Source organism: Camelus ferus, chromosome 1, assembly GCF_009834535.1.
Source record: "Camelus ferus isolate YT-003-E chromosome 1, BCGSAC_Cfer_1.0, whole genome shotgun sequence".
NCBI lineage: Eukaryota > Metazoa > Chordata > Mammalia > Artiodactyla > Camelidae > Camelus > Camelus ferus.
Window position 1 is genome coordinate 61,960,418 of NC_045696.1, and position 26,129 is coordinate 61,986,546.

The 26,129-nt window shown below is 31.6% G+C and overlaps 1 protein-coding gene across 9 annotated transcripts in view; it reads right to left on the bottom strand.

Moving 5' to 3' along the window:
• The window catches only part of DLG1 (discs large MAGUK scaffold protein 1), a 228,975-nt gene that overhangs the window by 15,637 nt on the left and 187,209 nt on the right, over positions 1-26,129 (bottom strand). For 4 of the 9 annotated variants that reach the window (XM_032481574.1, XM_032481549.1, XM_032481553.1 and 1 more), the window contains 7 exons: positions 24,775-24,951; positions 21,884-21,953; positions 17,818-17,917; positions 11,174-11,215; positions 8,850-8,900; positions 8,239-8,340; positions 7,810-7,982 (listed from right to left, as the gene is read on the bottom strand). In XM_032481574.1, coding sequence (XP_032337465.1) covers positions 7,810-7,982; positions 8,239-8,340; positions 8,850-8,900; positions 11,174-11,215; positions 17,818-17,917; positions 21,884-21,953; positions 24,775-24,951 — 715 coding nt within the window. Of the gene's footprint in view, positions 1-7,809; positions 7,983-8,238; positions 8,341-8,849; positions 8,901-11,173; positions 11,216-17,097; positions 17,132-17,817; positions 17,918-21,883; positions 21,954-24,774; positions 24,952-26,129 lie in introns of all 9 variants that reach the window. The other 5 variants (XM_032481590.1, XM_032481563.1, XM_032481597.1 and 2 more) reach the window with 2 other exon arrangements.

Consider the following 26,129-nt stretch of genomic DNA (forward strand, 5'->3'; position numbering starts at 1 on the left):
CACCACCTCTAGGATCCCTGGGCTTTGCAGCTGGACTTTAGGACCCAGCTCTGCCTGCTAGTAGTCTGGCACTAACCCTGGGATCTGGCTTCATTCTCCAGTGGGTGGGCAACAGCCTCAAGTCTTTTGGACCCTAACTCTACCCCCAATGAGCCACCATAAGCCCCAGGGGGCTTCCTGAAGTTCTGCAGTCAGGTACCTTGAGACGAGGCCCCACTAACCAGCAGCTGACAGCCTCAGCACAGCAGAGGGCCTAGCAACTAACTGGACTAGGGGCTAACTAAGCCTACTCAGCTGCACAAGTAGTTAGCCTGCCACATTAGAAGGACCTAATACCCACCACAAGGGAACCCCCTAGAGCATATAGTTTGGGTGAGAGGGAGTATGCTGTTGGGATGCACAGAACATCTCCTACAGAGGGCCACTTCTCTAAGGTCGGGTAATATAACTAATCTACCAGATATATAAAAATACAAATAGCAATTTAGACAAAATGAGGCAGTAGAAGAACATGTTGCAGACAAAGGAACAAGATAAAAATCCCAGAAGAAGAATTAAGTGAAGTGGAGATAGGTAATCAACCCAAGAAAGAATTCAGGGTAATGATTGTAAAGATGATTAAAGAACTCAGGAGAAGAATGGATGCACAGAATGAGATGTTCAAAGTTTTAACAAAGAGTTAAAAAATATAAAGAACAACCAGACAGAGATGAAGAATACAATAACTGAAATGAAAAATACACTAGAAGGAATGAAGGGGTCCCAGAAGAAGAAGAGAGAGAAAGGGGCTAAGTACATGTTTGAAGACATAATAGTTGAAAACTTCCTTAACCTGGGAAAGAAAACAGTCACCTAAGTCTAGGAAGTGTAGAGTCCCACACAGAATTAATCCAAACAGGAACATACCAAGACACAGTGTTAATTAAAAGAACAAACATTAACGATAAAGATAAAGTATTAAAAGAAGCAAGGGAAAAGAAACAAATAACATGCAAGGGTATGCCCATAAGACTATCAGCTGACTTTTTAAGCAGCAATTCTGCAGGCCAGAAGGAAGTAATGTAATATACTTAAAGTGATGAAAGAGAAAAAACTACAACCAAGAATATTTTACCTAGCAAAGATCTTGTTCAGATTTGATGGAGAAATCAAAAGCTTTACAGACAAGCAAAAGCTAAAAGAATTCAGCACCACCAAACCAGCTTTATTTATTTTTAAAATTTTTTGGGGTGGGGGAAGTGGGAGGATGATTAGGTTTGTTTATCTTAATAGAGGTACTGGGGATTGAACCAAGGACCTCATGCATGCTAAGCATGCACTCTACCCCGAGCCATACCGCCACTGCCCCCCAACCCCCAAAGTAGCTTTACAACAAATGTTAAAGAAACTTCTCTAGCGGAAAAGAAAAGGCCACAACTAGAAACAAGAAAACTACAGGAGGAAAAAGCTCACTGGTAAAGGCAAACACACAGTAAAGACAGGAAATCATCCACACACAAAACTAGCTGGGAAATTAGAAGACAAAAGTAGTAAAATCATTTGTAGCCACAATAAGTAGTTATGGATTATACAAAACAATTAGATGTAAAATATGGTATCAAAAACAGTAATCATGAGGGGAAGAGAGAACAAATGCACTGAAAATGCATTTGAAATGAAGAAAGACCAGTAACTTACAAGAATCATATATACAGACTGCTATACAAAAGCCTCATGGTAACCACAAACCAAAAATCTATTATAGATGTACACACATACACACACACGAAAGGAATCCAAATGTAACACTAAAGATAGATAGTCATCAAATCACAAGAGAACAAAAGAGGAAAAAGGGGGAAAAAAAGACCTATAGAAACAACCAAAAGCAATTAACAAACTGGCAATGAGAACATACATAGTGACAATTACCTTAAATGTAAATGGACTGAACACTGGAATCAAAAGACAGAGTGGATGAATGGATACAAAAACATGACTTGTACATACACTGCCTACAAGAGACTCACTTCAGGTCTAAACACACACAGACTGAAAGTGATGGGATGAAAAAGGTATTCCATGCAAATGGAAATCAAAATAAAGCGAGTAGCAATACTTACATCAGATAAAATAGACTTTAAAGACTGTTACAAGAGACAAAGGACTAATGATCAAGGAGCAAATCCAAGAAGATACAACAACTGTACATAAATATGCACCCAACATAGGAGCACCTAGATATATAAGGCCAATTTTAAGAAGATAAAAGGAGAAATAGACAGTAACACAACAGTAGTAGAGAACTTTATCACCCCACTTACATCCAGACATAAAATCAATAAGGAAACACTGGCCTTAAATGACACAACAGATCAGATGAACTTAAATGCTATATATAGAGCATTCCATCTGAAAGCAGAATATACATTCTTTTCAAGGGCACGTGGAACATTCTCTAGGAGAGATTACATGCTCGAACGCAAGGCATGCCTTGGTAAATTTAAGAAACCTGAAATCATATCATGCATTTTTTCTTCCAACCACAATGCTATGATACTAGAAGTCAATTATAAGAAAAAAACTAAAAAACACAAACATATGGAGGCTAAACAATATTCTACTAAAGACCCAATGGATGACTGAAGGAATCAATGAGGAAATAAAAAATACCTAGAGAGAAATGAAAACGAAAACATGACAATCCAAAGCCTTTGGGATGCAGCAAAAACAGTTCTAAGAGGGAAGTTTATAGTGATACAAACTTACCTCAGGAAAAGAGAAAAATCTCAAATAAACAATCTAACCTTACATCTAAAGGAAACAGGAAAAAAAAAAAAACAACCAAAGTCAGTAGAATGAAAGCAATAATAAAGATCAGAGCAGAAATAAATGAAAGAGACTAAAAAAATCCAAAAAACCCCCCAAAAACCCAAAACAAAAAATAAACCAAAAGAAAAAAAAAAAGAAAGGTCAATGAAACTAAAAGCTGGTTCTTTGAAAAGATTAACAAAATCAATAAACTTTAAGGTAGACTCATAAAAAAAATAAAGGGAGAGGGTCCAAATCAATAAAATCTGAAATGAAAAAGAAGTTACAATTGACACCACAGAAATACAACAGATCATAAGAGACTACCACAAGCAACTATACACCAATAAAATAGTCAACCTGGAAGAAACAAATTCTTTGAAAGGTACAATCCCCCAAGACTGAAATAGGAATAGAAAGTATGAACAGACCAATTACTAGTAATAAAATGGAATGAGTAATTAAAAAACTCTCAACAAACAAAAGTCTAGGACCAGATGGCTTCACAGATGAATTCTACCAAATATTCAGAGAAGAGTTAAATACTTATCTGTCTCAAACTATTCCAAAAGACTGCAGAGGAAGGAATGCCTTTCAACTCATTCTATGAGGCCAACATCACCCTGATACCAAAACCAGACAAACATATCACTAGCAAAGAAAATTACAAGCCAGTATCACTGATTAACATACATGCAAAAATCCTCAAAAAAATATTAGCAAACTGAACCCAACAATACATTAAATGGATCATACACCATGATCAAGTGAGATTTATCCCAGGAATGCAAGGATTTTTCATACCCACAAATCAATCAATGTGATACACCACATTAACAAATTGAAGAATAAAAACTGTATTATCATCTCAGAAGATGCAGAAAAAGCTTTTTATAAAATTCAACATCCATTGACGATAAACTCTCCAGAAAGTGGGCACAGAGAGAACTTACCTCAACGTAATAAAGGCCAAATATGACAAACCCATAGCTAACATTACACTCAGTGGTGAAAAGCTGAAAGCCTTTCCTTTAAGATCAGTAACTAGACAAGGATGCCTACTCTCACCACTTTATTCAATATATAGTATTGGAAGTCCTATGCACAACAATCAGACAAGAAAAAAAAAATCAATCCTAATTGGAATGGAAGAAGTAAAATTGCTACTGTCTGCAGATGACATGATACTGTACACAGAAAAATCCTAAAGACACCACCAGAAAACTACTAAAGCTCATCAATGAGTTTGGTAAAGTTGCAGAATTTAAAATTTACACACAGAAATGTGCTGCATTTCTACACACTAACAATGAACTATCAGGAAGAGCTATTAAGGAAATAATCCCATTTACCACTGCATCAAAAAGAATAAAATACTGAGGAATAAACCTTCCTAAGGAGGTAAAAGACCTTTTGGAGGAGGTACTCCAAAAGTTATAAGACACTGATGAAAGAAACTGAAGATGACACTAACAGATGGAAAGATATACCATGTTCTTGGATTGGAAGAATTAATATTGCTAAAATTCAAGGTAATCTACAGATTGAATGCAAGCCCTATTAAAATGCCAACTGTATTTTTCACACAATTAGAACAAATAATTTAAAAATTTGTGTGGAAACACAAAAGGCCCTGAATAGCCAAAATAATTTTGAGAAACAACAAAGCTGGAGGAATCATGGTCCCTGACTTCAGACTATACTACAAAGCTACCATAATCAAAATAATACGGTGCTGACACAAAAACAGACACACAGATCAATGGAATAGAATAGAGAGAGCTCAGAAATAAACCTATGCACTTATGGTCAATTAATCTATGACAAAGGAGGCAAGAATATATAATGAAGAAAAGACAATCTCTTCAACAGTTGGTGCTGGGAAAAGTGGACAGCTACATGTAAAGAATGAAATTAGAACATTCTCTAACACCACATACAAAAATAAACTTAGAATGGATTGAAGACCTAAGTATAAGACTGGAATTCATAAAACTCTTAGTGGAAAATAAAGGCAGCATACTCTTTGACATAAGTTGTAGCAATTTTTTTTTGGATCTGTCTCCTAAAGCAAAGGAAATAAAAGCAAAAATAAACAAACAGGACCTAATTAAACAAAAAAGCTTTTGCACAGCAAAGGAAATCATCGACAAAATGAAATGACAACCTACTGAGTGGGAGAAAATATTTGCAAATGATACAACTGATAAGGAGTTAATATCCAACATATATAAACAGCTCATACAACTTACCATCAAATTAAAAAAAACCCATTTAAAAAATGGGCAAGAGATTGAACAGACATTTTTCAATAGAGGAAATGCAGTCAGCCAATAGGCACATGAAAAATGCTCAACACTGTTAATTATCAGGGAAATGCAAATCAAAACCATGAGATAACACCTCACACCTGTCAGAATGCCTATTATCAAAAAGAGCACAAATAACATGTTGGCAAGGATATGGACAAAATGGAATTCTCATACACTGTTGGTGGGAATGTAAACTGGTGCAGTCACTATGGAAAACAGCATGGAGGTTTCTCAAAAAACTAAAAATAGAACTACCATATGATCCAGTAATTCCACTCCTGGGTATATACCTGAAAAAACAAAAGCACTAATTCAAGAAAGACAGATGCACCCCAATTTTCACAGCAGTATTATTTACAGTTGCCAAGATGCGGAAGCAACCTAAATGTTCATCAACAGATGAATGGATAAAGAAGATATATATATATATATATATATACACACACACAAACACAATGGAATACTACTCAGACACAAAAATGAAATTTTCCCACTTGTAGTGACATGGATGGACTTGGAGGGTATTACGTTAAGTGGAATAAATCAGACAGAAAAAGACAAATACTATATGACATCACTGATAAGTGGAATCTAAAAAATACAACAGACTAGTTAATACAATACAATAAAATACAATAAAAAAGCAGACTCACAGATACAGAGAATAAACTAGTGATGACCAGTGGGGAGAGGGAAGTAGGGAGGGGCAATGCAGGGATAGGGAAGTAAGAGGTACAAACTATCATGTATAAAATAAGCTATAAGGATATATTGTACAATCTGGGACATACAGCCAATATTTATAATAACTATAAATGGAGTATAACTTTTAAAACCTGTGAATCACTATATTGTACACTTGTAACTTACAGAATACTGTATATCAATTATACTTCAATATAAATAAATAATTTTTTCCAGTTGGCTGAGCCTTTTAGTTGTTGATTTCCTAATAACACAATATTGCATTCTGATCAGAGTATTATTTGCAGTATTTCTACTTTGTGGAACTTCCTGATAGTTTCTTCTCCACAAGGTTTGAACGTGAAATAGCTTGCTATGATTTGCTGTTTACTTTCCTATTTATCAGTAATCTGAAGCTTGGATAATACCTTTCAGTTAGGCTGAGGGTGTGTTTGTAAAATTTTTAAAAAACTTAAGCAAAGTAAAACATTACAAATAAAGCTAAAGCTACAATTTCCTTCCTTCTCCTCCCAAAGGAAAACTACTGGATAGCTGCTACATATACTCCTCAAGTAGATGTGTATCACTCCCATGCATTTTTTTTTTCTGGTGATTTTTTTTTTTAGTAGAGGTATAGGTGATGTACGATATAAGTTTCAGGTATACAACACAGTGATTAACATTTTTTAAGGTTATATTCTATTTACAGTTATTATATTCCCTGTGCTGTACTATATATCCTCATAGCTTATTTTATATCCTTGTATGTTTTTATGTTTATGAAATATGTATCAATAAACTATATATGCTGTTTTATGTTAATTAAAGTTTATATAAATAGTGTCATCCTGTATATATCCTTTGCAACTTCATTCATTCACCATTATAATTTTGAGATTTATTAGTATGGCTATACCTAATTAGTGAATATTCTAGTTTTACTCTAGCTGCTATATCCCAATGTATGAATAAATAACAGTTAATTATTCACTCCCCTTTGCTGATTCCAATTTTTCACTACTATAAAGTGCTACTATGAATATCCTTATACAAAATCCTTATGTGTGAATATGTATTTACATACCAAGAAGTAGAATTTTTGAGTCACAGGTTATGTGCATTTACTGGATACTGCCAAATTATTCTCAAATTAAGTTCTATTAATTTCTATACCTATTAACAACATCTAATAAGATTTTCTATTTTCCCAAAATTCTTGTCATCACTGAACATTTTCATTTTTTCTATTTTTAAAACTAATCAGAATTAACCAAACCTCTTATTAAAAAAGGAGCAGTTATAGATGGAAAACTGAGAGGCTGAATTACTGCTTTATATTTTGTAGGTATTTCATGACTAAGTTTTAAACTACTATAGTTTTGAAGGTAAAAGAATAATTTGTTGATGTTTATTTTCTAGGCCCCAAGAGTGATATAAGCATAGCAGCACATCTGGAGTACAAGGTTTTGGTTCTACCATAAAGCTGCTTTAGCTCAATGTCAATATATCACCAGACCGCTTTAAAAAAATCTGTTGCTGTTACATTGTTACTGAGTATTTTTTATACTATCTTTTATTAAATGACTATTCAGGAGAGATTATTGTCTAGTCTCAGTATCAGGAGCAACTTACAGTTATCTTGAACACCTGGTTCATTTTTATTGATGGACAGTGCTGATCTTAGCTTCTTAATTATGCTAGATGTTGGAAAGCTAGAGCTAAACATAAAGTCTATCTCTAGCAAATGTATAGGACCTCAAAATAATAATCTCCCCTCTCAGATTCACATTATCATTCCTATTATTTTCTTTGTTGATCTTCTTAATCTACTCCATTGTGTATGCTTCTAAGCCACTTAGAAGTAAATATTTAGTTGAATAAATTCATAACATTAACATAATCAATGTTAGAGCATTTATTTTTTTCAAAAATATGAATTATAAGCTTCTATCCCATCATTCTTTCATAGTGTGAAAGGTGCAGTTGATTAGAAACTGTATTCTGGGATCACTTTGATGCTTACCTTTTCTGCTACTTCTCGCACAGACTGAACACTTGTTCCATACAGATGATTGTTATACTGGCCAGCTTCAATGAATTTATGTTCCTGGATATCTTTTTCCATTTGCTCTCTTGAAGTCACAAAATGATAATCTCTTCCATCTACCTCATAATCTCGTTTTGGTCTAGTTGTATCTTTAACAGAAAAAAACTTGAGGAAGTGTTTAATATTAAAAAGCACAACAAATCCATTTGCTACTTAAAGAATTGTTTTATAAAGTTCAATACAACAGAGATTGATTTAAATTTGAAAAAGGACAATAATATAGAGGATGGAGGAATAACTGATAGAATAAGTAAAACCATTAAAAAATGGTAATGTTTACTTTTACCACACACAATAACAAAATGTTAAGAACAAGAATTAATAATTTTTATGCGGGTTACTCACGAGGAACACATGATCCAAATTTGTCAGGAAATTCTGAGATCAAGTCATCATTTATCCTGTCTTTCATCGGTCCCAATATGATCACTGGTCGAGTATAATTAACTATAAAAATACACTCCATGTTAAGAGGAATAAATGCTCAACAAACATGAATACATTTTATTTCATTAGAAAACAAAAGTACCCTTAACTGTTAATTTCTTTCTTTTTTCTTTCTCCACCAATGATGGCTAGCTTGATAATTTACAAACCTTTTTATTAAGATCTTAAACCTTAGTCAGTCTTCTTTTGGAAGTCATACACTTAGATAATTCAACCAAGTTACGTTCAGCATTTTAGCAGATAATGTTTATATATATTGCTACTATCATCAAACACTGCTCCTTTTTGAAGTAGAAATTGTAAGGAAGCAGATCAGAAAATGGCAAAAGAGAAACTGGGTATAAGAAGTGATGTGGGGGGAGGGTATAGTTCAGTGGTAGAGTGTGTGCTTAGCATGCACGATGCCCTGGGTTCAGTTTCCAGTGGCTTCTCGAAAAATAAATAAACCTAATTACCACCCCCCAAAGGTGATATAATAAGATTGTAAAACATCAACAGGCTTCACAAACCTTCTTGTTGATTCACTGGTTCATATGATAAGACATATTCTTCTTGACCACCTATTAGAAAGTTAAAATACAGATAAGAAAATCTATAAAGATAACTACTACTAATTTAATTCTTATATAACATATAACTTACTAGAACTTTCCTGAGAAAATAGGAAAGATATAAAAAAGGTACTCTACAAACTAATTATGGCAGGATTTAGGGAAAAAGGTGACAAATTATAAAGTTTGATAAATATAAAAACAAAATATAAATGTGCTATTTAATAACTACCTTTCTGTTATTCTGTATTTTACAGATTATATCTATTTAAAATATATATTTCTCATTATATCTATTTAAAATCTTCACTTGTGATGCCAAGTATATGCTATTAATTTTTTACTTAGACTCTAAGAACTATTAAGTCTTTTAATGATTCATGCTTTAGCAAGCAGTTCTATATATATGCATATTAGGTAATTTACTGTTATTAAAAATATGATGCTTTTCTGATCGTACCAGGTATATTTAATACCACACATGTATTTTTATAATTACAACCAACTTCCAACCAAAAACTTCTAATGCAAAGGTAAAACTAGTGTCACTATTTCACTGATAAAGACTTCTGATTATTATAATAATTCATTTATTCAATTAAAAAATATTTTGGGTCAAAAAAAGCTTTGGATAAAACTAAATCCTTCCCTTTTAACAAAATGAATCACACAGATAGTAAAGGAGAAAAAATACATTTTACTTTGATCTTGAAAGTACTTTAGAGGTTAAATTAAATCCTCTAAGAGGGTTAGAGCTTAAGAGTATCTTAAATAGAAAAGTCTACAAATTATATCTCGATTCAATGAAAATAACTAAAAAAGGGTTAAAAATTTCAATTCTTAACACACATACACACACACACACGTGTAAAAAAACAAGCCAGGAACAATTGTTCAATTCAAGTGGTTCAATGAACTCAATCAATGTTGGATAACATATTGGAAGACTTTCTCCTCGATTATGATGATTCTATAACAATATTTTCACTAAATTTGTTGCTAGTTTATATTATATGTATGCAGCTGTAAACCTTTTACATTCATATAATGGTACAAATATTCTTTTCTGCTTTAAAAGTATATTTTGTTGTTTTCAAATTTAATACATAAAATACATATATTTACAAGCTGCTTTTTAAAGTACTGCATGTAAAACATGTTTTAAATATTGGCAAAAACATGCAATTTGAATATTCCACACGTAATAATTCATGCAAATGGTGAGACAGACAGTATATACTTTCATTACCTCTTTTTAGTCTAGAAAGCTACTTAACTACTCTCTAGTGAGTTCTGATTGTAAGTTAACAGAATGCTAAAATACAAGAAATCACATTCCCACAGCAAAAAAGAAAATCATCAAGCAACTATTACGCAGAAAAATAACAACCAATCAAATGAATGAGGGTTAAAAGTATATATTGTCAACATGGAAAATATTAGAGACTGATATTAACAGGATGGACCTTTTGAGCAGCCATACTCATCTGTAATCAAGATTACTTTCATATTAGACAGCAGTAAAAAAAAAAAAAGTTAGAAAAGCAATTTTAATTTTTAAAGCGTTACAACTGATAATATTCATATACCCTCCCCTCCACCCATGCCCAAATATATTTAAAAACTTCACACGCTTATACAGTTCACTTAATAATATAATATTAAGACTGTAACATAGGAACCAAAAAAGAAATCAGTAATCCTATTTGAGCAACTGTTGAAAATTTTCCCTTCATTGTTTCTTATGTTCACCAAAAGGTGTTGATAAACAATAACTTGACCCACACTAGTACTAGTAACACAGAATAAAAAAAGGAAATAAAACTAATTATAAGGGAGGGGGGTATAGCTTAGTGGTAGAGTGTGTGCTTAGCACATACGAGGTCCTGGGTTCAATCTCTAGTACCTCCATTAAGTAAACAAACAAACAAACAAACAAACAAGCCTAAATATCACACCTCAAAATAATTTTAAAAAAAGAAAAATTTGTGTTAAAAATTAATCATGAAAAAAACTATAATTTAGCACTACTGAAAACTATTTTAATGCTCATGTTAGAAAATAGAATTACTAAATAAATGGCAAAATACAAGTTTACACCTCATTTAAATAGATATTTGCATCTTATAAAAGATACAAACACACACACATAGCGTGTATACAAACAGCCTAGTCTGTAAAATGAATTTTTGTATTTTATTACAATTTTGGAAATTAAATTTGTACAAAAACCTCAAAGGATTTATTACTAGAGATAACAGAAGAACAAATAAAACACTTACGGTAACTACTTTCGCTATCGCTGGCATTAGAAGTTACATGTTCTGAAATTACAGCACAATGGAAGAAATAAAGAAAATAGTGTCATGAGTTTAAAAAAAGCAAATTACCAAAATAAACACAAGGTGACATAACAAAACGTCGAAATATAAACCACACATACCTGAAGAGTTTTTAAAAACATTTTGATTATCTTTGAAAATTTAATTATTTCAAATAAATGAATATGAATTAGCAAGGAAAAAATTTGATCTGTAGTCAAGGACAATGCCTCATTTCTGTTCAATACAGTTTATGAACAAAAATCCATCACAAATAATAAGTAGAATATGACAAAGAGGGCAAAGTAATCCTAAATTAGTGCAACTGTAGACTTAAAACCCCAAAGAGAAAATGTCATCGGCACCATTTAATTTGGATTCTGAGACTAACAAAAGAAAACAAGTTATATCTGAGCAAACAGATGCCCATTTTAATGAAGAGATATCTTAAAAAGTAAATAGATATCTTGCTTTTAGTTCAGCTTCTTTCTTGTTCCTGAAGAGAAATGAGAATCCATGTCTGAGATCATACAGATAAAGCATTTCGGATGCCATAGATTCAGATGACTCAAAAAAAAAAAAAAGTCAAATGGAATGGAATTCTAGAAGGTGGGATTGTATTTTAAAGTAGACTAATATTTCTGAGAAACTGTGCTTCAATACAATTGACAAAGGTTGCTTTGTAAAACAAAAACACACCCATTTGCCTGGCCCCTCCTTCAAAGTGGCCCCCATTTCATAACTTGATTGTTCAGTAAATACCCAGCACTCTTCTCATGTAAATGTAATCTCTTGTGTTCCCACAATAAGTGTCTCCTTCGAATTAAAAAAATGGGTCATTTTATCTATAAAGACCAAATAACAAAATTTTCCACAGGAGAGAGGTGAATCTGAATTTCTTATGTCAGGCAAAGGAAAAAGGAATTTAAAGGATAAAGTTTGAGGAGGAATATCTGCTGTACCATACCACCCACAGTCTCCTATAATCAAGTAGTACTACTGAAAAGTTCAGAGAATGGCAGAACTTAAGATTTCACATAAAGATCACAGTTCTTGAATTGCTGTCATAGTGAAAAATAAGTCTGTTATTCTAACCTGCAAAGACAAGATACACATTTCTTAATCATCTTATGTATATTTTAAATATATCAGGAACATCGAAAATTCTAAGACTGATGACAAGCACATGTAAAATGGTGTTTTTTTAAAGTTTATATTTAAAAATTTCCCATGTTACCACATGGACTTCAAAAGGATCATTTAAAATTATTGTATAATATTCTGACTGTTAAATCACGATTTGCCTTAATACTAATTACCTAGACATTTTAGTTTGCTTTAAATGGTCTTCTACAAACATCAACAAATTATTATGACTGTTTTCATTTATATGGCTTTCACCTTCTGTCCTATTTCCTTAAAATTCATTCCCAGAAGTAGGAATGCCAAAAAGAAAAAAAAGTTCTTAAATTTATACTAGAATTGGTATTACACTCTGCAATCTCTAATATGTAAGAGAAAGAAACATTAATTATTGCAACGGAGTGAGTGGAGGGGGAAGAGTAGAAGTACAGAAGAAACAAAATTAACCATGAGATGACAATTATAGAAGTTGGGTAAATGAATATTTGTGGGGTTTATTTTACTATTTCTCTATTATTGAAAGTCTGACATGTTATATAATAAAAAGTTAAAGTTACTGCAATCTCTTTTCTGGGGATTTCTCCTACTTGAGTTCGCTAAGATCATCGATAGCTATGAAGCAATCAAATTCTTCAAGTTTATTTAACGTATCCGGTAACTCCTCTACAATAAAATCTTACTACTTAAAGTACTGCCCTTGGAACACCATCATCATCCTTGCCTGGGAGCTTATTAGAAAGGTAAAATGCTTTTCCCCTCAAAATTAAAAATAGTCTTTTTCATGGTGGTTCATCAAAGATGACATTAAAATACTCAATAAACATATAAAAAAAGAGTTCAATCCTATTACTTATCAGGCAAATACAAATTAAAACTACAACAGATATCTCTATCATTCAGCAGAATGACCAAAATGATAAAACAAAACCAAAACCTATTTGTCAAGTATCTGTTCCAGTAGCAACTGGAACTCATATACTTCTGGGGGTAGGGGTGGTACAAATTGGCATAACCACTTTAGAACACTACTTGGGCAATACCTACTACAGTCTAACATATTTATAGATCTGTGACCCAGCAATTCATTTCCTAAGTATTTTCCGAACAGAAAGGCATATGTATGCTCACAAAAAGTATAAAAATGTTCAAGCAACAATATTCAAAATAGCCCTTAATGTTTATTTACAAATGTAAGAAATATTGTACAGTTTCATAGTTTACTTTTTTCACTTACACTGTGAACATTTTTTCTGTATCTTTATGTTTTAATATGATTTTCAATGGTTATAAAATATATAATATGTGGATAAATCATACTTCATTAACCATTTCTCAATTGTAAGACACTTTAGGATTATTTCAGCTTTTTTGTGGGGGGCTATAATTTCTAAATAATATTAGACAAAACATCCTGACATATACACCTTTGTTTCCATCTCTGATTACATCCTTAGGATAAATTCCTTGAAGAGGATTTAGCAGGTCAAAAGATACGCTTTTCAAAAAAAAATTGTACCAATTTACACTCCCAATAGTAATATGTTAAAATTAGCCATTCCACAGAACCCTCTTCATCACTGGGTTCTCCTTTAAAAGAAAAGTTTGCCAAAATGATGCATAAAACATGTCATTTTGTATATTAAACTACTAAAGATGTTAAACACTTTTTTAGATGCTTATTTCATTTGCTTATCTTTTCAGCACTCTTCTCATATCCTTTGTCCAGTTTTCTAAGGGAGAGTTAGTCTGTTTCTTATTGATCTGTTAGAAATTTATAGTTTAAGGATATTGTCATTTTGACACAGATGATATAAACAGATTCTTAAAGTTTTAATTTTTGTTTATAATGTTTGATGATCACAACTATTTCAAATCTTTCTAAGTCTCACCTTTCTAGTCAAACATTTCTTTCTGAGACTATATCATGTGTTATCTCTTTGCTCTCATTAAATACTACACATCATCAGTCTCAAACAATACGACTACTCTTAACGCTTATTCCTAACACAAATGAAAATAAGTCTGGTTCAGAATCTAACAGCTCTGCACAACTCTCCTTAAATAAGTCTTTAAGATGTAACAGGAAACCTGGAAGTTTTTGAGGTGTTCTACAAAATGGAAAGCTATAAAAATAAACTGCATACAAAAGGCAGGTACAAACCTTGTCTGAAACTGTATGTCATGATTTCATTTCTGAGCACCTTATATAAGTGCTACCGAACCATGCGTACTTTTAGTTTCTGTTAAAGTAATCTTCAGTTTTTCTCTTGAATTTTTTCAAAATTGCCTTCTCAAAGAATAAAAGAACACAGGTTTCTATTTCTAGATTTTTTCACAAGCTATTATGATTTAGCTGCATCCTCCCAGAATTCCATCATACTCTTAACTAAATCTGTTAGTCAAAATTAGGTTTGGAAATGCAGTTTCTCCTATTGTTTCCTCTACCGTCAACAGGGCAAATCAACAATTTATTTGATTCTCTTCTTGGTAGAATCACTGAATTCATGTCTATGAAAAGTATTCTAGGGAATCACTTTTGTTTGTCTGCTCTTTTAATTAAATACCCTATTTTTCATAGGTTGTGTGAAATTACATACAGATGTACGTATTTCTTTATATTCAGTGTTATTCCACATCTCTTTAACAGGTTTATCTGGAATAACTTGTCTTGTTCTCAATCCCTTCATGAGTCCTGTTCCAAAAGGCTTAATAGATACCAATATGAGGGCACATTTATTTTCTTATATTAAAATCTCACAGGATTTTGCTTAGTTTATTCCCTGTATCCTGAACCTCAGAATACAGATAACTGAGTCCATAAATAATGCTCTTGACCCACTCTTCTTTCTAGCATTTTCCACTATATAATAAAAGCCTTTTGTCAGCAGCTAGTAATTTTAAGTGATAACCTCAATCCCAGTTTTAGAATTTTAGTGATATTTTTCTGTCCCCATCAACATTTTCTACGTAAAATCTTGACCTGATCAAGTTACCAGGTTTCAAGTCTTTCAGTTCCTGTGAGATGAAGCACAGAAACCTACCATTCAAGAGATCTTAAATCACTGATTAGAAAAATTAAATCAATGACATTGGTAATCAGTTATCATTTTTGTGTCTCCTCCCAAGTCACAAATCTCAATTAAAATGAGAGATGAAAATATGGTGTAGTCAAGGTGTAATTATCTATTATACAAATATCAATATATGAACCAAATTCTTCATTTAGTTCCTTTTTTCATGAGTTTTCCATAGGTCTCTGATGACCCATCAGACAACAAAAATCTTTGGGTTCATTTGCTGATCCATACCACCTCATGATCATTCTTAAATTCTATAGCATTAGGAATCTGCAGAAACAGGGTGGGATACAGGTCAGTGGCAGAGTGCATGCTTAGCATGCATTAGGTCCTGGGTTCAATTCCCAGTACTTCCATTAACAACAACAACAACAAAAGAATCAGTAGAAATATTTCCCAGTTTTTGAAGATTTTCACTGATAATTTTTCCCAGAGGCAAGAGATTGAAGAAGTGTACCACTAGTTGACAGTAAATTTGTGGTTCTTAACAAATCCTAAAAAAAATCCTATTATATTCTGTATAATATAAATAATTACATATAAAACATTGTCTTTAATCTAATATAAATCTTTAACATTTAAAGCTGAAATAAAACTCAAGTATCTATAGCTGAGATTAAAAGTGCAGTATAAAGTTAATATAAATCAGGAGAAAAATCTATGAAATTTAATGTTTATTAACGTAAATCTTGGAAAGTTAAGATACTGACTATATCCTTAATGATCAATGAATTATAAAGAAGTTTTCAAAATGCTTAATAATGCAAATAGAAAGAACTATTTAGAAAAAAACTTTAGCCTAAAAGGTTACTCCTGTGAGTCACTGTCACCTAAAAAAAATTCGTAATATTTGGTAAAATTTTACATTTAATCAATTTGAAAGCACCCATATTCAAAATTTTGTTTCTTAAAATGACTTTTTATTTCATTCATAATTCCAACATTTATTGAATGACTCCTACATATCAGACTGTATAAAGCTTTATATGAAGATTAAACACTAGCTAGAAAATTAAACAGGAACATAACAAAAACAAAAAACAGAGACAACATCCTGGTTAAAGGAAAGACAAAGGATAATATTTCTTATAATTCTTAACTTAAAACTTACTTAAAAAATATAGTTTTCCTACTACAAAGACTGCTACTTGAACTTGAGTTCCACAATTCTCTAATATTTAAGATCTGTTGTGTTTTATAGTTTCACATTATAGCAAGGCTTTTCTAACAAAGACTCAAGGCAATTTAAACATGTTTTAACAAAAAAAAGGGGGGAAGATAAAACTGCAAGGAAGATTATTGTCTATCTTCTAATAATAAGGGCAGGTAGTACTATTTTAAAAAACATTTAAAAAGTCTTTCTTTATACTGAAAAAAATTCCTAGAGAAAGTAATTGCCATAAAAATTACAAAAAGGAAAATGCGATTATAAGCAGAGAGTTTTTCAAATGACATGTGAAAAATGGAGCATTGGAAATATAAAAGGTGTGTATTACAGAAATAAAAATCCCAAGCATATTATTAACATGAAAAATCTAAAAGCAATCTAAATCATATACCTCCTCATGCCAGAAGGGCACTACCATGAATCTCAAAATGTATCTGAAAAAGGTAGGTCTGTAGACGGAGGTTAAAAAATAACTTGGGAGTATTTTGATCACTTACTCAGGCCTTTTGATCCCATGTCGTCAGGGATCTCCTGTAGAGAGTAGTTCCCAGAGAGCAAGCAATAAAAAGATAATCAAAGAAAATAGTTGTCAGTAATGCATAAAATTGGTGCTACAATTAGAGACAGTTCCAAGACCATTACAGGTACATATATCTTACAGAGCATTTTTGTAGATTTCTGAAAGTTTAAAACAAGCTAGTACTGAATGTAATCTACTAAAATAATGGAAGTTTTATCCGGGAGGCTGATTAAGGTAGAGAAGCAAGATTTTAGACTATTTCTTGCTATCTTAAAAGTAAAATTCAGAATGCCTACATATAATAAAGAAATAGGATAAAATGGAATAATTTGAGAAGATTTATTACCAAAGACTGGCAATGCTATACCTAGAAATCAGTAAGTAGCTTTTCAGGTATTCATGTTTTTCCTCTAAAATATTCTTTGATAGTATGTTAAGTGTTTCTTATAAGAATTTTTACATAGAATAATTCTATTTTAAACATGTACCTTAAAAATACTGTTTACTTTAAGTTAGGAATTCCTAAGGTGCCAGAAAAAGTTAAGATTGGTATACAGATTAATTTATGTCTGTCCTTGGTTAAGATAATTAGTAACCTGTTGCAGCTCTTGAAACTGTCTCCATGGTAACAACCAACTGCAGGGCAGTAGGTCCCTCTACATTTATCTTCAGTTGACCACTGGATCCACATACTTACGGTCAGCATCACTTGTTTCCTGTTCACTCTGGTCCTTGTTCTTGTAGAAGGGGAATTTTCGGGAAAAGAGGTTCTTTTTACGCTTGTCATTGAATGACTGCTGAAGAAGAGAAGGAGGGGCAAAACAAAGGGATGTCTACTGTCTGTGTGTACAAAGGCCCAGCCTAGTAGCTCTGTGAAAGCTGACTCTGGTGACCACAGCGTGCAGTTTGTATATGAATTCTGCTTTAATCACATGTACAGTGAATTTCTAATTTAGTATTGACTTCCTAATTCTAACATTTTATAACTGAAAGTACTCAAAAATTTAAAGTGTGTAATTCAATGATAGCTAGAAATAATGAGAAAGTGCTACTTGATAAAAAAGGGAAGAGTAAATCAGGTTAGCAACTACTATCGTCTGAACCAAGTTCACATCTGTTCGTATCAATCCATATTTTTCTAGATTTCCAGGTATTAAGTGCTCTATAGCAAAAGTTATTTTAAAAGTTACTTTAGCTGCTCAAATATTTTTGATGCATTAGGAATAATTTTCATTTCCCTTTGGCTTTAACACATTTTTTTTCCTTTTTTTCTTTCTTTTCTTTTTTGTGGCTCCAACAAACTAACAAGAAAGCCACTATTAAAAAAGAGAACCAAAACAACTGAAAAAGTTGTTAGTGCTGAATATTTAAAAACAATCTTTTTTTTTTTTTTAAAGAAGAGAATTAGGATAACTAAATACTTATGGCATGAATCAGAAAATGGGAAGAGAACTAATAAGACGTGTCCATAAGTACAGAGACCAACAAAAGAATTATCAATGCTATCTAACCAAGGAAGAAGAGTCAACTCTCCTGGCCAACTTAAATGCCATCATAACTGATTTATTAGCCTTTAAGCTTTACCATATTATCTCCTTTAAAAGTATACATAAGTAAAATAGAACAAGATTCAATCCACTGGCACCATATCCTGAATAGGGAATAAAAAGTTTGGTGCCCATAATGGCAAAAAGGCAACTGGAATTCTAATAGTTTATACATAATTGCTATGACAGCTGACCTGATGTCCCTATTGCACAGACGCTTGAAACTTGTTTTCTTCCACAATTTCCTTCTTGAATGTCCCATTTGTGCATTTATAGTTTTAAAAGTATGTAGCACAAAGAAAGATGAGTCTATTAAAGAGGAACAGATTCTTTTATAATTTGTCACAGGCATCCATGTCTTGAATGAAATGGTCTTGGCTACTAGTGACACTATGAATTATTATTTTTTATTATTTTTTGAAGTGGAAACAATATAAAGGATAGAAAACTTGGTTTGATTTTTCTTAAGTTTATCCATGTCACAAGATGCTATCAATATTTTGAAGCGTATCAACACCAGGCATTATTTTTTTGGCACGCCTATATTTTTAAGCATGTGATGACAGGTGATTAAGAAGCTGAAGTGGATTAAAGTGATATTTCGCTCAAATTCTATTACTTGAAAAGATTTATTTTGGTAAGAATCTTTATAAAAACATGGTTGAACTTTCATTTTTACCTTTTCATATCAATAATTAAGGGTTAGTTAAGTTCATAGTTCATTAGTCAAGCAGATTGTCTTGATAATCAACCTTAAAATTTAAAGGCTCTGTTAAGTCTAAGCAGAAGTTAAAATACTGGGGGAGGCTACAGCTCAGTGGTAGAGTGTGTGATTAGCATGCATGAGGTCCTGGGTTAAATTCCCAGTATCTCCATTAAACTAACAAACAAACAAACCTGATTACCCTCCCTCCCAAAAAATTAAAGAAAAAAAAAAAAAAAAAAAAAGGAGAAGTGAAAAACTAAGTTGAGAAAAAAATACTGTGGAGAAATCTAAGCTTACAATTGTTTTATAAACTGGCAATTAGCATTTGAATAAAAACCCTTGCTTGAATCCAAATTTTAGAAAAGACAGAGAAGAAAACAGGTTTCAATAGAGAAAAATTTATGGTAATCTAATTTAGGGAAGGACTAAATCTTTTTGCTCATGACAATCACTGATTTTGAATTTAGTAATAATTTTTATACTATCTGATAAAACGGGTATGTTTTTAATAAAAGGTCATTTACCCCTCCTACTGCATATACAGTGGTCAGAGTCAGTTTCACAATAAACAACCAAAAGAAACATGAAGTTTAAAATGTTTTGATTTTTGATAACTTTGAAGTTAGCCAAAATGAGATATCATAAAGATATCATTAAATAGAAGAGAAAGAAATGCTTGTTAGTTAAAGAAATGTATTAATTGTATTACATCTAAAATTCTGCATGTGAAGAATTTGTTAAAAGTGAAAAATAGCACAAGCAAACAAGATAAAATTGTGTAGGGAAAACACAAAACTGAAGAAACACACTACCTCTAGTTTCTCTATATTTTCAATATAAAACAATCTGTTTAATTACTTATTGTTATTAATGCTATATTGTGAGAAACAGTGTAATACATAAAGAACTGAAAAAATATAAATTCATAATACATATATCAAATATCTAAATATATAATTTCCATATTTAGTACTTCAGAATAGCTAAATGAATGTTAAAAATGTTAATGAGAAACTGAAATGCTTTAAAAAAGTCTGCATTGGAAATAAAGTCCACAATCAACCATGTAAGGAAAGGAAAAGAAGAACTTAGAATGGGAAATGGTATTACAGAGAGAAATGCAGTTCTGTATCAATGGCAAGCGTATTTTTTTACCCCACTCAGTATCATGCATACTTTTGGTGCTGTGTTAGAACACAGTGACTGGGTATAAAGTTGGTTATAGTCAACAAACAAGACTAAGATTTAAATATGTCGTTAATTCAGTTAACTTCTTACAGTATGAAAGAAAAGTTACAACATGCAACCTCTTTCAATACACTGACAGTGTATTTTACTACAATATTTTAAAAGACATATAAAAAACAAGCACAAAAACCACTTTGTGTATTTCAGTTTTGAGCATTTACTTGAGAATTTTTCCTCCAAAGATTTTCTATTTTAAGTATTGCTTCAGATCACACTATATAATTCTGTATTTTCTGAAAGGTATAAATACATTTTAAAGGAATTTATTATTTCTAAAATAACTGTATGCATTATACAATTTACTCAGATTTAATTTCTTTGACCAAGGGTCATATTCCTTGTCTTTATGTAAAGCTTTGAGTGCTTAGTGATATTAGAGATGTACAAAGAGTACAGTTAATTTATCTGCTGAGTTAACTTTCCACATTCATTTGAAATATGATCAAAAGATACATAAAACTTTTGCTTTAGGTTAAAAAAAATCCTAAAACATAAAACATTGCTACAAATAGTATTTCAACACAACATGTGTTTAGCTCTTTCTTCAGGCTTATTATTAGAGTATTCCATTGCAGTAATCACACACATACTACAGGATGGAGCCTGTGATATCCAATCACTAAATTCAAGAAGGACTTGAAGTTAATGGAAACAAAAACAAGTCTAAAATGCACATAAAAGAATTTTGATGTAGTTCTTGCCCATCTACAAACTCTTCCTCTTGACTGACTTGTCTTTGTTCCCTCAAGATAAAAATTCATATTGATTCAACATGGATTCTATTAATAAATGATATTAGGAATAAAGGTAGGAAAAATAACATTTCCATAAATTCACTTGTAAAAACTCATAAACTTACATTATGACCTAGTGAATAATTTTGGGGGGAACCTATTTTCTCAGATGTGTTATTTATTAGCTATCACGATTAACACTGGTGACACAAGTTTCTAATTAACCATTTGTCTGAGTAAAGGCTGAATTCATTTCATTTATAAAAATAATGACCAAAAGCACATTTTAAGAATATATCAAATGACAGTTTTGATAATTTGGAAAGGTCTGTGAAATGGGTGCTTTATTTAATAAATGGTTTACTTTGGTATATCTCCTACTGTAAGCCAACATGGCAAGAGCTGTTGATAGTTAATTCTTTTGGCAAAATCCTTCTCATTTTAATAATGTAACTCAAACAGGAATCATAAAAAGGTCTACCACCTTCAATTATTAATTTCTAGAAATAAAAGATTTCATATACTCACCCCTTTATCTCCTCTTGCTTTAGAATTAAATTTCACTGTTTTTAATCGGGCTCGTTCTTTCTTTTCAACTCTGGCAATGCAAAGATGATTTTTTAAGTACACCAAACATATCTAAAGGTCTAATTAGAAATTATCAAAACTGATATTTGAATATAGAGCATTTTTATATTCTAAAGCCTTTAGAAGCCATTTACGTTTGCATCCCTCAACTAATAATTTCTGAAAAATGAAATGCAGGGCTCATTTTATTATGAAACAAAACTACTTGTGAAGTATCAAAATACAATACATATATGTGTGCTTCTGTATGCACTGAATTCCATAATTATACTTGAAATTATTATGAGGCACCACTTCTGAGTTAAGCAATTTTTCACATTTTCCACTTGTTTTGCTGTTTAAATATTATCTTAGCATGGACATCTATGTTAAAAATTGTTGAGAGAAAAAAATTGTTAAGAGAGAGAAAGCAAATGGGTTAAAATGTTAACAACTGATGAAAGTAGGTAAAGGGTATGTGGGTGTTCCACAGACTATATTCTTGAATTTCTCTTATACTTATTTTTTCTGTAGCTCTAAAGTTTTTAAAAATAAAAAGGAAAAAAATTAAGCTTACTCCAATGATACTATTTGTGTAAATACATAAAGTAACCAATTATAGTGTATAAAATAGAGTTTTAAAGTATCTTTGGAAGAATACAGAAGAACAGGTAACCTCAGTTATCCTTAAGAAGGTGAAACGGATGCTTGGGGAACAGGGTTAAGAGGGAGCCTGTATAGCTTTTAGATTTTTTGAATTTTAAACTTTGTTAAAAGTGTTACCTTCAAAATAAGCAAGCAAACAGAACTACAACAAAAATCTTTTGTGTAGATTGTAACACCAATCAATATGAATCTTACAAAATTTCATGTAAATTAAGCTTTATAAATCCTTGATTTTAATACAGCAATTATGTTAGTATGAAATAGAAAAAACAGCCCATGAATAAATGCATATTCCTTATTTTTTTCTTTATTACCTAGCTATATAGTTTTACCATGGGTACAGAAGAACCTTAGCAGTCATGAATTTAAAACTTGGGTTTTTACTATTCCAGAGCAATCCTGAGGGTCCAGGACATGAATAATTAATTTATAATTTTGCCTAGGCACTTACCGAGGGCACTGCAAAACTAACATTTAGTGAGTGAATATATATGACTGAAACTGGCTTTGTTTCCTAATCATTATCTTGTTCACTAAATAGGTGAGTGACTTCAACTGTGTTTATCTGTCAATACTGTTACTGAAAGAAAGCTAAGAATTGTAGGAACTGTAATTCCTTGTGCTATTATTAGACATAAAGAGGTCTAAGAAAGATATAGTTCTATTTAAGAAAATATGAGTTTTGAATACACTGAAGAAATGAAATGGCATAATTAGTTGTGGTTTTATATAGTATTTTATGAGAGAAAAACTGTATTCTATAATATTATTCATGAATTTGGAGATTTGTAGAGATCTCAAGGTATATCTCTTTTATCACTTCTGGCTTCAAAAATCCAACCTTATAGAACTTTTATACAAAATGAAAAATTTCTCTTTCCACCAAAGTCAGCTATATTTCTCATTTGTTGCAGGTGAATGTAAAGCCTTTGCAAGATATAAGGCTCCAACGGATAAAGACAATTTTTAGGAACTCTGACCTTGATATTAAGATGTGAGGTTTCTACTAACTCAACAAGGCACAGAGGAAGCATTTCTGAATTTAAAGCATACTATGTTCTATTTCAGGAAAAAACTTATGCTGAGGGCTGCACTGCTAAAAAAGAGGAGTTGCCACCAAATATAAGATCTAGCCAAACAGTTGGATCTTGCAAAAAATATGTATCTAGCCAACAACAGTCATAAATTCCAAAACCACAATGACAAATCTTGGCAATATTTTACCATTTCTACTCTTTAATGTCTACACATATACAAATGCATATATAGATAGAGGTCTGTAAGTGGGTATATGATTCGTCATAAGTATCACTTTTAGAGACTCTCAACAAAACAAGTCCAACTCATTAATAAGAACAAATTTACTACAGTATAAGCTTGACTTGAAGTGAATTAACCAGCTACCATAAACATTTATGTCTCATTGACAATTTTTACTGGCTATCTTAAAATAAGTTTTAGGCAATGATATGGATGAATCAGGTCTCATAAATAAGCTCTTCTGGGGGAATTATGAACTGATGTTTTAAAATCTTTCCCACAAAAGCAGAGACATTCAACAGCATTTCATTGACCTTAGAGGGGGTTCTCTAAGTTGGGATCACCCTTTTCAAAGACAATATGCATTCAACCACTTTTGCCACTAGGTGGTAAATATGCACCCAGTGAATCACTACAATAAATAGTTAAAAGCAAAAAGGAAAGACCAGTGAATGCATGGATACTTCTAAATCAAGCAAGAAAAAAAGAGAAGTGAAGTATATTAGATATTTCCGAAACTTTTGCATTTATTTAAAATGTTTTCATTTTTTTAAGTCTAGAAAAGGCAATTCACACAATCAAAACCCCTGAGAAATTAGGTTTATCACCATCTACATGGGAAAACTACAGAGGCTTTTAATTCTCTCTCCCTCCATTGGTATAGATTCATGGCACAGTGGCTTAAAATATACTTATTTTGTTTTAAGCAACTAGCAGGAGCTTTAGAGAAATTTCTATTAGGGGGCATAATATTTTCTTATTATGTCACTGGTTACAATATAAGGTGAATAAAATTAAACAGTTGTGAAACACAATGGGAAAAATCAAGCATAAAATCATTTCAGTAAAAGAAATGTAAAGAAACAGCAATTATTTGTTTATGCTGTCCAATTTTCAAGTGGTAAGACTGTAACAGACATATTTACCTGCGTTTACTGGGAATCACCCCAACTTCATCACTCTCACCATCTGGTGTAACCTGCCTGGCTTGCCACCACTCATCATCAGAAGCATTAATAACATGGAGGATATCTCCAAATTTGAAGTTCAGTCCTTGACTAGGAAGGCCACTGTCTTTAGTCTTGTCATAATCAAAAAGGGCTCTTGGTCAAGAAGAAAAAAATTTATAATTATTTGTTATAATGATATTATAAATATTAAATAAACAGGATTCTGCAAATATATGTAATCTAGGTAGATAATTAAACAATATACCATACTAGGCAAAATAATGCCCAGCTCAATTTTGTACTATATACAAGAAGACAATGAGACCAAAAAAAAAAAAAAAAAAAAAAAAAAAGAAACAGCAAAATTAACTTGTTATGGTAATAGTTTATTATATACATATTACTTTATTTCTCTCAATATTATATGAGCAATTAAAAAAATACTTTTAGTACAATCCAAAGGCAACCTGTATTGAATTCTAAAATGAAGACAAATCTGTAAAGGTCTAAATTAATAAAGTAAATATTAAAAGAGAATTCTCTTTGTTTTGGCTAGACACACTTGGGAAAACAAATTCCCTGATCGATCTAATTCATCATTTGTGAAATGTAAGACTAGATCAACAGAGTGATTATTCTCCCAGTTAATTATTCATTTGTTCATAAAACTAGAGTTAACAGAGTTTTCAGAGTCTATGACAATGAAAACTAACTACAGATGACTATGATGACTTTAACAGCTCCCAAATATTTTGGAAAAAATACTGTATTAATTTAATGTAGTAATTGAGAAATGTTGGGCATATTTAAAATTTTTATAACAATAGTATCCTACTACTTGATTAATTAGTATACAATACTTAAACAAATTAAATTCTTACATTCAAAAAACCTCTCTCAAGAATACAGGAAGGATCTCAGCAATTACATTATAATACAATTTATTCATTCTTTTTTTCGAATTTGGCAATGAGGAATAGGATACAAATCATATTCCTTTTCACGCCACCCAACTTTTATGAACCTATCTCTTAAAACTGAAGAGGGGTGAATTTACTCGACGGCTAAATGAATGAACTGGTTACTGGTTTTCAGATGTGTTCTTTCAAGTATTTCAGTAGCTAACAGTGTGAAGGAAGTAGGTGACAATCAAAAGTGGGAAGGCTTACTTAAACATATATTAAAAAGTACACAATACACTGGATTTTATTTGCAGAATTCTACAGCTGTAAAATAAAGATTGTAAATGATATAAATGCTATGTCATTACTTCAATAAATTCTGAATACTAAGGAAGCATCTTTCTACTGGAAAGATACAGCTAACCTCAA